Genomic DNA, 12635 nt, shown 5'->3' on the forward strand with positions numbered 1-12635 from the left:
GAATAACAGGAAACTTCTTTTTGGGCAGAAAATTGCCTGATAAACTGTTAGTCATAGACAGGACCATTGATGGGAGATTGAAATGAATCCTCCAAATTTTTCAAGGCTACAGGCCTGTTCGAAGCACAGAATTTTACTTAGGCCGGGTTATTCGCTGCTCGTGGTGGTTCTTCCTTACTGATAAACAAAGGCCCTATCCCGAACCCCCTTCTAACGCTCCGCCATTTGTTTCTAGGTCAAAAATCTTTTGACTTATTGCAATAATAAAACTTGCATCTATAGAGAGATGTCTATCTCAGATGCTGCAATTCTAGCTGACTCATGCAGTCATTTATCTTTGTTACTATTTGCTACATTAGCTAAATAGTAACCAGTTGCATTTTTAAATATATCAGTTTAAGAATAATTGCAGCTCATTTTCTTCAGAGTCAAAACTAACAGCTGTTTTGTTTGACTGCTCTTGAGATAGTTGTTCCAAATTTACTAAAAAAGCAGCTTGTGTCTAGAAACACAACAACGGAACCACCAACTGCAGTTCCGCTTAAAACAAAGAAAACGTTTTCTAGAAGCAGATATTGTTTTCTGTGACGTCAAGTCTTGTTTATTTTATTGGCCAACCAAAAAAAACCCTTTTGTTAAACCCTCTGAGCGTGACAGTTCCCTTCCTTAATATTATATCAAGCGCCGAGTCTACAGGAGAAACATTTACCCTGATATGGTATTTGGAGGTTTTGGAGTCATAAAACCAACATCAGGTTTTCACAGTTCCACTTTTCGGAGAAAATTCGAGCTTCACAGAACAGGTACTTGATATAGTTAATTGGTTATTACTGACAATCTCATGCATTCTAGGATCACTAACCTAACACATTTTACTGTCTTGTTGCTATGGTATCCCAAGATAAAAAGAAGTCAACTTTATTTATTTAGTCAGGACATTCAGCCTATCAGAAGATTAATATCGAAAATTGCTTTTGGACCCAAGAGTTGAGCGATCATAAATTAATTTCTCGCTCCATGCTTACACAAAGCCTAATTGTAGCTTTCTGCTTAGAAATGAAATAACTCGACGGCTTTCCACTGAAGCCTTCAATCGGTAAGTGTAGACTGAAGGACATCAATTTATGCACTCATGCCTTTTGCGTGCCGTGCCGCTTGCTTTTATCTACATCCAGTTCGTGAAACAACTCAGTCAAAGCTCGGTGACTAACAATCGTAGCCGGATCGATCGACGCTCGTCCCTTATGGACCGTGCGACCTTCAGAAGACAATTTCTATCAAACCGGAAAGATATTTTAAGTTATTTTATTTTACCAAAATTGCCCGATTGATGGAATTGTCTCTATGTCTTTAATATTATTCCAAAATTCGAGCATTGTCACACTTGTTCGCTGTTCTACACGATCATCGTGTTACGTTTGGTTCCAAAACGTATTCAAAAAGCCGGAAAAAAAAAACCGCAACGACTATAAGCCGGTGGTATATTTGCACGCTAAATAATCTAAAGACTAAAATGCAAATTACTGTTTCTGGTTCACAGCATGTCAATGTGTTTTTGAGTTTATTTGCCTAAAGCAAGTCAAAAACAAAAACCTATTCGTCTTGTTTGCATCATCCGTTCAACGCAGTCACGGTTCGTTTAGAGCCATGTGTGCTGAACTGAATAAGACAACTTAGAAGTTTCCATTAAAGAGAAAAAAAATAATAACTTCACTCACTCACGAAACCTAAGATCGTTTTTTAAAGTTATTTTAAGACCACTTTTTATTCATATTATTTATTCGCGTGCCCTTCGATAACCTTGTGTATCTATAAAAAAATAAAATAAATTAGCATGAACGTTGTTCAATTGTATTAAATTGTAGATGTTACCTTGTTTACTTCTTATATTAACTCTAGAAGGCGAATATCTAAAGCTGAAAATTATGTCAAAAATACGTTGTTATAATTCCCCTCTATTGGGTCACACAAGTTCGTCTGAATTGTAATAGCTAAGCTGCAAGCTTTAAAATCTAAATAAAATATGGTTTTACTACTAGCATAACTTTAACATAACATCACATACTCTATTCAAGATGCAAATATAATATCGATATACAAAGATCTAAATTAAACTAAAAGGAAAGGAAAGAGGAATAAGGTGTCTTGACTGATGAACTTTAAGGGTTAGCCCTATATAGAAACTCCCTAATGAAATGAAGAATTAGAAATTAAGATTAAGAATTAAAATTACAAAATCACTATACTACTGGTACATTTAACTGAGATAAAAAAAACTGAGGGAGCATGATCATTGGTTTTGGTAGCTCATTAAGCCCACCGTTGAACTATGCTAGCAGAGATCTCTAATTTCCTCTTCCATTCAGTTTCCTTGCTTCTGTTTCCTTCATTACTCAGTTTACACGGAAACATAACTGTTTTAAATTCGTGTTGACAGACCCGGCAAACGGCTAAGTGTTGTGTTCTCATACAAAATGTTTCACAAACTTCAATTCTTTGCTTAAATCTCAGTTTGATATCTTATCTGTCTCGCTTTAATTTGAAGTAGACAACTCATGTACTCATGTATAAGTTTGTCATGAAAAAAATGTATGTCAGTGTATTTACCAAAACTGGCTAGACTATTAAACTTTGACCGGTTTTAAGGGAAGTGGTAAAAACTACTATACTCGAACAGGAACCATCAAACCCCAAAATAGATGGTGGCCTCTGCCTGCACTCCCCTTCCTCAACCTCAAAAGTTAGTAATGTTCACGAGATAGGTGGTGTCTTTGATAACCCCCCTACCCCAGACAAGGTGGGTCCTCCTCGAACAAACTTCTTGTTATGACCAGTTCCCTAAGTTCGCTAAGTTTCATCACTACTCCTTACTTTTATAATCTCTACTTGCAGCTAATACCCTGAGTTAAACATGGGGATTGTAGTGTCCAAGAAGAAAAAGAAACTTCAGCTGGAACAAAATGAGGTATTTTCGTAATTTTACTTTCAGTCTAAGTACTGCTGTCTGCTGACTGTTGACAACAAAACTCACGACCAAGACGATTGAAAGCTTTATTCGTCCCTTTTCTTCCCTCCCTTTCATCCATCTCCTATCTTCAATCTGGAAAAGCCATCCCGGCACTCTGACACTAATTGACTAGTCTCCGTAACATCACTGAGTAAAATAGCAACTGGCAGGGCTTCCCTCCACTAGTTCTTTAGAGAGTTATGTTCTTTCTATTTCTAATGTTCTTGGTACTAAGATGTTTTCTTTTTACTGAGCTTTTAGTTTAAGTCCCCCCCCCCCCCCCCCCAATACTATTTTTATTATCTACACCATCTCCATGTTAAATTTTCATAGTCCAAACAATAACTGCATATTGGGCAAGTTTGCAACTGAGAAAAAAAAGGAGCTGACAAAAATGCTTATCAGCCCCAAATGTTTTCGGGAGTTTTGAAAAATGGATCTCTGGACTAACTTGTTTTTCGGGCATTATAGAAAATTGAAATCTTTTTAATTTTATACTTAATTTTGTAGACAAAGACAAGGGAGGGGAAAAGAAAAAGTCGCGAAAGCGTAAATCTGAAGCAGGTACGAGGTGCAGCTGGAGCATCCGAAGAAGACGAGAGACACATTGCCGAGGAACAGGAAGAAAGCGAGAAGCTTGAGGAGGCGCGAACGTGTGATGATGAGGAGGAAGAAAATTCAGAACAGGAAGATGAAGAAAAGGAAGAGAATGACAACGAAGACGAAAGTGATGAAGAGGAGGAGAGTGATAACAAAGAAGAACACGACGAAAATTCCCAGGACGAGGAAGAAGAAGACGAAGAAAAAGACGTAACAGAAACGAAAATCTCTAAAGTGCTTGCAAATTACAGTGAGAAATTACAGAAAGCTTTGATGGGCGATCTGGATTGTGACTTTCCGGAGAACGTTAAGGTTGTTCGAATCTTCACGAGCTCTACGTTCACTGGTAAATATTTTTAGTTACAAGGGCAGAAAAATTGTTTTCGGGAATCCCTCTGCCCTTCTGTACTGATGGGGGTTTCACGAAAAGTCTATTGGTTTGTAACACAACTCCTTTCCCTTAAGGTGATTCCATTGAATTGCGTTGCGTATTATTAATGCGCATAATTTCTTACGTCATTAGAAGGATACAAGAAGTGGTAGATAACGAAGCCTTGCAAACTTATTAATTATCCATCATCAAATAATTTAACTGGATGAATTACAAACTAACAAATGTCGTGTACAAGAGGAGGTCTGCTATTTGAACATATCAGAACCCTGTTCAGTGAAGTCCCGGTCAGGAGTTCCTCTAGTGAGCAGTATTTTAACCATCACATGAACGTCATCCATAATTTTCTATAAAATTCTATTTAGATACGTCTGTGGAGCGTAACACCCTGATGGAGCGAGTATACCCTCGACTGAAGTCATACTGTCAAGAAAGAGGCTACGACTTCCAAGTGGTGGACATGAGATGGGGAGTCCGGGACGAGTCCACTGATGATCACATGACCACTGAACTCTGCATGAGGGAGCTGCGTGCATGTCAGAAATTATCAACTGGACCCAACTTCATAGTGAGTTTCAGATCCAAAAGAGAAAGTTAGCCAGTTTCTCATAGCACACGCCTCTAAGATCACTCGTTATGTCGGTCTCTGTCCTTCTTCATCTATTTGCATTTAGAAAGGAGATTATGTCCATAAATTACTGCTTTTTACATAATAGCTGTTTCTCGTCACTCGAAAGTTTACAAATTCGCTTCATTTAAGTGTTGACTAATTGCATTTTATATTTTGCCAGATATTAGTCCAGAGTTAACGGTATGGATTTTGATCAATGGACCCTTCTCCAAAATGGCGGCCGAAAATTCAAATAAGTTAAAATAAAAAACGTATACCAGCACTAGAAAGAGCACTTTTACTTTAGTAACCCTGCAAATTTTCAGCATATCAGGTGTAATATCAGCTGAAGTATGACGTATAACCCAGTCATACAAACGTCTGTAAATTTGTCAAATTTCATCTTACATTCCCCAAGCTGGTATAACACCTAATATGCTGAAACTTTGCAAGGTTCCTCAAGTAAAGGCGTTCTTTCCAGTAAAGGTATCAGTTTCTCAGTCATTCAGTTCAATTGTAACTCATTCAAATCTGTTGCCGCCATTTTGGAGAAGGGTCTATTAAGTTTGTTTAATGCATAATTGTGGGTGCATGGTTTTACCATCAAATTTAAAGAAATCTTACTTTGCCTATTTTCAGACCTTTTTAGGGCAGAAATACGGCTACCGCCCTTTCCCAACCAAAATCATTGCTTCTGAATTCGAGAAACTCCTTGGAGCAATCGACAACAAAGACGATCACCAACTCCTAAGACATTGGTTCTGGAAAGATGATAACGCAGTTCCCGCCCAATATGTCTTGCAACCAATCACATCACTGCTGCCTCACTATCGTGACTATGAGAACAATGAGTTGCGTAAGAAGGCGTCCGGTGATTGGTGGGCAGCGTTTGAGAGAATGCAGGTTGTTTTCAGGATGGCTGCTGACAAGGCTTTGGATAATAAGAGTGAGCGACACAAGTACTACATGTCAGGTATGACAGTATTAAAAGCTGGAGATGATAAAGGTTTTAGCCGCATTTTAAGGACAGCACACCTAAAAGGAGTACTGATAACTCCTAGCGTATATATTGTCAGAGACCAGGGACGAGTTGCATAAAACTTAACGACGGGCGTAACTGCTATCGTCAGACGTTAAAATACTGAATGTTACTTGGCTGAAGGTCTGGCGTTAGCAGTTACGCCCGACGTTAAATTTTATGCAACTCACCCCAGGTTAACAGCTTTTGCAGCAACGGAGATTACCAACGCAATTACAGTGTCCTAAATTTGTTAAAAGCGCACTCAAAATTGCAAACGTTACCAGTTAAAAATTTCTTCGATACATAGTTTTGTTTTTTCTCCTTTTGCGAGATGGGTCATGAAATTCTATGACGCCTGTGTGAATTACTTGCCTTTGTTCCCTTTTCCTTCGGTTTGTGATCTACAATTCCTTCAAAAATCAATCACACTTTAGATACATCATTCTGGCTATATTCCAATTAAATCGACTAAATTCATTGTGAACGTCGTTAATTTCAGTATTTCGCGTTCTCCTGTAGTAACCGAGGATGAAATCCGTCGAGGTATTATCAATGCATCTAATCCTTCCAAACACTGCTTCTGGTTCAAGAGAGTCATCCCTGATCTTGGAACAAACATCGATGGAAAAAACGCTGGAAAGTACATTGACAAAACGTGGGGAGACAACGCATCTGTAGATGAAACTGCACAGAAACTTCTCAGCGTTCTCCGAGAGAAAGACCTTCCACGTGCCTTACCAAGCCAAAACATTGTGACTTACAACGTTAAGTGGTCTGACAATGGCGTGAATCCCTCAGCATTACCAGAACATGCAAAATACATTGAGAAACTGTGCGAAGACTTTTATGCCACTTTAACAAAGATGATTGACGACGGAATTACGGAAAATGAGACGTCTGACTCGAGAGATCCATTTGCTGAAGAAATCTTCCAGCATGGTTCATTTTGTCAGAAGAAGTGCAAATCATTTCATGGGCGTAAACAGTTTCTGGAAGCGGCTCAGAAGTCCTTGGTAGAACACGAAAGGCATATGGTCGTCTTGTACGGGGAATCCGGTTGCGGGAAAACGTCAATAATGGCCAAAGTTGCTACGGAAGTGAAACCGTGGGTGCAAGACCAATCCGCTATAGTCATTTTGCGATTCATTGGCACATCACCGGAGTCATCTGGTATCAGACCTCTCCTGAAGAGCATATGCATGCAGTTGTGTAGGGTTACTGGACAGGACACAACAGGTATTCCAGAGGTAACTATTTAAACTTGATTTTTGTACTGTGAAACGCGGTTTGTTGGCAATGTAATTCATTTATAGAGAGGAGATGAATGATATTTCATGGGCTTGGTTAATATCCACCCCATCCTTGTCTGCTACTTGGTTACGTGATTGCAATTAATATGATATTCTCACACACATTTGAAAAAGCTAAGTCGAATTCAACCTGTCATCCATGAACAAGAGCATCTCATCAAATACGTTAGTCAACTTGGAGTAATTAAGAGAACGAAGAAGAGAACGGAAACGCCACAAGGACGTAGAGGCGAATTCATTGTCTCCGATGTAAATTCTTTTCCTTTATTCTAAATCAGAACTGAATGATGTAAATATTTTCAATAGGACATGGAATCCCTGAAGGACTATTTCCAAGAATGCCTGGAAAAGTCAGCGGAAAACAACCCCGTCGTTCTGGTTTTGGATTCGCTGGATCAACTTTCCATCGATCATGGAGGACGACAAATGGACTGGTATCCAAGAAACCTACCGCCCAATGTGTATGCTATCCTTTCAACTTTGCCTGGCCAAGAACACCAAGCGTTACCAAGTTTGAGAGTAAGATATAAAGCTTTTATAACTTCAAAGAAGTATGCCGGACAACAAGTGATCCTTTTAATTGCTTTTAAGTAATGAGCTCCATGTGTCTGTTGAGCAAATTTGTCAATGCAATGATTCAAGTTTAAACTTCTAGTCACGTCTTCAAATATGTCAGGTGGTGTTTTATTTCAGTTTTACTTTTACAAGAGTCATTTATGGGTTAATTTTGCTTATTCTCACTGGACTTCCTATTCCACTGCATACTAAATAGCCAACTTGTTCACGCAAGAAAAACAGCTGTTATTTTCATTGCTTAAGGTAGCCCAAGCTTGCATACAGATTTTCTGAAGGTAAACGTTTTGTTCACATGTTTTATTAATCTTAGACTATCCTACCTGGTGAGTGCTTTCTGGAGGTACCAAGGATCCCCTTAAATGAAGCAGGTGTTATCCTTGACAACTGGCTGAAAGCGGCTAATCGTACCATCCTTCCAAAACAGAAAAGCTATGTGATGGATTCCTTTCAGAAGTGTCCTCTTCCACTCTACCTCAAACTTGCCTTCGACGAAACCTTGCGATGGAAGTCTTACACTCCCGACTCCGATATTCATCTTGAACAGAATGTAAGAGAAATCATCGACGACTTGTTTGAACGACTGGAAAGACGACATGGCATACTTCTTGTCAGCCATGCCTTAGCTTACATCACTGCCTCCAAGAATGGTTTAACGGAGCCCGAGCTGGAAGACCTCCTTTCCTTGGATGACGAAGTTCTGAATGACGTATACCAGTACTGGACACCACCAGTCAGAAGACTTCCGCCGTTGCTATGGATTCGTATTCGATCGGACATTGGAGACTATCTGATCGAGCGAGGGGCCGATGGCACCCAAGTGGTATTCTGGTATCATCGTCAGTTTATAGAAGCCGCTCGAGAACGATACCTGAAAGATCAGCAAGCGGAAAAGATTCATGCCAACATGAGCGACTACTTTCTTGGCACGTGGTCTAGTGGTGTGAAGAAACCATTTGTAAGTAAACAAGGCAAGGAATTATCCATGGATAGGCTAGTACCCAAACAACCTCTCATGTTCGACTCACGTGAAGACAAACCGATTTTCAATCTTCGCAAGTTGAGTGAATTGCCTTTCCACCTTTTGTATTCCGGAAATTTGGAACAAATGAAAGAGGGATGTCTTTGCAACTTCGAATTCCTTTTAGCAAAAATACAAGGGCTCTCTTTGCAGGCTGTCGTGGGTGATTTTTCATCGTATCTCGACGCAAGGCCTGACGATGACGACGTGCAACTCCTACACGAATGTTTACAACTCTCCGCCCATTCTCTCTCCAACGAAAGCAGACAACTTCCCACTCAGATAGTTGGTCGAATGTACAATTTTCTGCAGAGGCAGGAACAATACCCTGATGTTTACAAGGTTTTGAATCAAGCATTGAATCCTTCGATTGACTGTTTCCTTCCCAATCGAAAGTGCCTGACAGCACCTGGGGGAGCACTACGTGCTGCAATTGGCTTGAGACAGTTCGGTACTGATTTCATCAGTATGGCTAAAGACAACCGCACAATTGCAGTCACAAGTCAGTCCTCGGAAGGACTTGTCATTAAAGTAATTGATTATCGCAGTGGAAGAGAGCTTCGAAAGTTTACCATACAAGAACCTACGGAAATGTACAGCACGAATTTCAACCAGATAAGCCAAAAGGATCCCGATCTGCTGCTTCTTGCCGGGTCTCACAAGATTTATTTGCTCAGTACTTTGACTGGGCAAATAATCCAAGAATTCGAAGTAACCGATGACGAGTGGTTTTCCTATTATCCCCAAGCTCCAGTTTCGTACGCGAAAGATGAGAATTTGATAGTTGCTTTGTGTCCAGACGCATTGAAGATCTGGGAAGTAAAGAATGGCACATTGCTTCACCATCTACCTTTAACAGATGTAAACACAGAAGATGAACTTGGCAGCCTAGATGCACGTGGTGAATACGCTGTTTACAACATTCGTGGACAGAATACTGTGCACTTTGTCGATGTGAAAATTGGCAAAGAGGTGGACAAGATCACTATAAACTACCCCCCAAAAAATGAAGAATCAGTCTTCATCAAGGAAATCAAAATAACATCCTTGGATCAAGTGGCTGTTATCCCATCCTCCTTCGATAACTTACGCCTATACGATCTTTCTGGAAGTCTCATTCGCGAGCTAACTAATTTCAAGATGCAACAGGGTCTACATCGATTGCAGATCACTGACGATGGCAAAAAGGTGGTGACTGCCGATGTTTACGAAATCTGCATCTTAAATCTGGAGTCAGGAGAAATGGAAAGATGCCTCCGAAGCCCAATTTTCCGTTTACGAATTTACACACGTGATGGAAAAAACATTTTAGCTATCGGTCAAGATAACATCCTCCGTGTCTATGACAAAAGTCGAGAAGAAGAAGATGAAAATCAGATGGACACTACTCTCAACGAAATTCAAGGCAACACCGTCGCTGACCAAATAACCACCATTTCATCTAGCTTTGATCGGCGCCATGTCCCCACAACGGTTATGATGCAACTTAAAAACGAGATCCACCTCTGGGATGCACTAAGTGGTAAACGAGTTCGTCGACTGATGAACCTAACGGTATTTCCGAATCCTATTCGCATGTGTACCGCCACACAAGGAGTTGGTTTCATCTTTGACCAGAACCTTCCACACTACAAGGTGTTCAACTTTAAAGAGGGAACGATTGAGAGAAATTTGGATGGAAAGGCGTGCAAAAGAATGAATGCTTTTGGATTCATTGACGAGAAACACATGATATCGTTTTCTCGAGGACGGAGAAATGTGAAAGTGTGGGATGTTGACAGTGGAAAAGTAGTGAAAGTGATAAAGTTTACAGAAAAGCGTCGCTTTGAGGACCTGGTGATCAGCAACAATGGTCAGATGGTTGTGTGTTGCCAAGCAAGCCAAATGACCCAGCACACTGACAAAGAGCTGTGCTTGATCGCCATCGACACAACCAGCTTCACCCACAAGTTTCTGAGACAAGAAGGAGAACAGTTGTCCCTCTTTAACGCAAAGATATCAGATGACGGCAAATATCTGGTTAACTTAGTCCAGTATTCACAGCCACTACTTTGGAATCTTCTAACCGGCAAGCTGGTTTGCAAGCTCTTCAATGCAGAAGCATACGAAACAGCTAGTGCCGTTGCAGTTTCAGGATCCTCCATGACAGCCATCACTGCAGGAAATGACATCGGTATCAAAATCTGGAGTGTCGAAAGCGGCCAGATTACCCGCACCATCACCTGCCCTGACGTTTCTGAGGTTAATGTCTCGCCTGATGGAGGAGCAATCATATCGAGATCTGCAAATTCAAACAGCTTCGACGCGTGGGACATGAAGACGACGAAACACCTGGCGTCCTTTACGACAGATGGTTCTCCAAATCATGTGAAAACTATTGGAGACAGGATCGCACTAGCGCTGGGAGAGAACCCAAATCTAATGGTTCTCCATCTCTACCGACCTGGCCACAAAGAGGTAGAAGAGATGAAATCGCCATACGATGGTCTGTCCACAGAAGTTACGATTGCGGGCTTCCAAGAGAGGCTTACTGTTGAAGACGGCTTGGATGATGACAAGGATGACGATGACAGCTATATCTGTTAAAACGCTCGCATGATTTCTGTGGAGTACACACAAGATGGAACAGTATGGAAGGTTTAGCACAAAAATTTAAAGTCAAAATAACAAAAAATTGCAGTTTGCATTTAATCGGTACTTTAGAATTCAGCATCTTTTTTACTACACTCATGAAGTCGTAAAATTTTGAACCTTTGATCTTTATAATCAGTGGTGATTAGGTCAGACATATTTCTAGTTAATGAATTTATAAAGAAGTACATATAGTCGGACTATAAGGTGTGCGAGCCGAAAAGCAATCAACTTATCGTTCACAAGTCTATGCAAAAGCAACCACGTGCAAGGAAGACGTTTTAAATATACTGTAGTTCTTAGAAATTCGGGCTCCTCGATCGAAGAAAAAAAAAGGGAACAAAGCCCATTCCGTGTATGTTGCTCCTGATATGACCTACAGACAACAAGCTTCTTATAGCTTTCTTCGCTTGCTTACTACATCGATTTTAAGAAATAAATAAACCTTGAACAGTGTGAGAAAGACTGGTCAGGGTGAGTCTGCAGTTGTAGTATGTTAAAATTTCTGTTTGTCTCATGAACTCTTTTACGCGTGTTGGAAAATGATAAGAAAAAAAACAACGATTAATATAATTGGCTTCCTTCTCAAGGCTGAAGTTCTGTTTTCTGGTCGAAAAATCCCATCTCCTCGAGACCAGCCAAACGAGCGAGATCAGGGATCTGCAACTTATTAGCATAAGCCAACAACTGTATGGACGGTTTTTCTTTGCTATTTTCGCATTTCGCATCGTTGACTTCACTCTCTTGAGGACGGTACGCCATTTTGGAATTTCGCGGGAAAATTGGTCCACCAATATGGCGACCGGAAATTATGTGACGTCACGTGAAAACGATCTATCCTATCTGGCCGCAAATTAGACTTCACCTTTGGTGGTCCAAACGTTATCAGTTGTTATACAGTTTTGTAAACTTTTCTTGTGCTTTTCCTGTCCTTTCCTACCTTGAAGGTAACTATATGCGTTGTTTTTCGCGACTGTTTGACACAACGCGAAAATAAAATTAAAATTGCTGCTATAATTTAAAGCAGCTGAGCTAAATTTACCCCATTTTACAGGTTACGTAACAAACTAAAATCATTTTGAATCTGCTATCTTCCTTAGTCATTTCTTCACCTGACATGATTGCTGAGTTTACAACAAGAGCAAAAGATTGGTCAGTGTACTTTTTTGCGTTAATGGACAACGAAAATATAGTTCAATAAAACACGTTTCTTTGATATCTCTTGTTCATTTCTTCCGGATTGCTCGTTTTCTTATTTAGTCCTGTCCCAGAACTTGCTCTTTCCCCACCCAGGGTTCAGGGCGAGGCAAGAGGGTGTTCTGGAACAGGACTATTTCTGATAATTGTTTAAGCAGGTCCTTATAGTCCGTTTTCATTCACGTGACTACCGGCCATATTGGTTCACTGAAACAAAAGAAAGTATTTGCATAAAAATAGAGTTCAATTCCCAGAGGTTTAGTTTGAGACACCA

At 40.2% G+C, this 12635-nt stretch overlaps 1 protein-coding gene across 2 annotated transcripts; it reads left to right on the plus strand.

Annotated features, from left to right (window-relative positions):
• Window positions 1–671: 671 nt before the first annotated feature.
• LOC146471808 (NACHT domain- and WD repeat-containing protein 1-like) lies at window positions 672–12372 on the plus strand. Of its 2 annotated transcripts, none has more exons than XM_085120360.1 (8): window positions 672–803; window positions 2893–2965; window positions 3518–3953; window positions 4364–4566; window positions 5248–5581; window positions 6149–6876; window positions 7246–7458; window positions 7826–12372. In XM_085120360.1, exons 2-8 carry the CDS (start codon window positions 2912–2914, stop codon window positions 11117–11119), a joined length of 5262 nt encoding a protein of 1753 aa, XP_084976486.1. In that variant the 5' UTR covers window positions 672–803; window positions 2893–2911; the 3' UTR covers window positions 11120–12372. The 2 variants fall into 2 exon arrangements, with proteins under 2 accessions (XP_084976486.1, XP_084976487.1); XM_085120361.1 differs by lacking the exon at window positions 672–803 and adding an exon at window positions 956–1096.
• The last annotated feature ends 263 nt before the right edge of the window (window positions 12373–12635 follow it).

The sequence above is a fragment of the Pavona decussata genome, unplaced genomic scaffold, assembly GCF_977016875.1.
Source record: "Pavona decussata unplaced genomic scaffold, jaPavDecu1.1 SCAFFOLD_102, whole genome shotgun sequence".
Taxonomy (NCBI): Eukaryota; Metazoa; Cnidaria; class Anthozoa; order Scleractinia; family Agariciidae; genus Pavona; species Pavona decussata.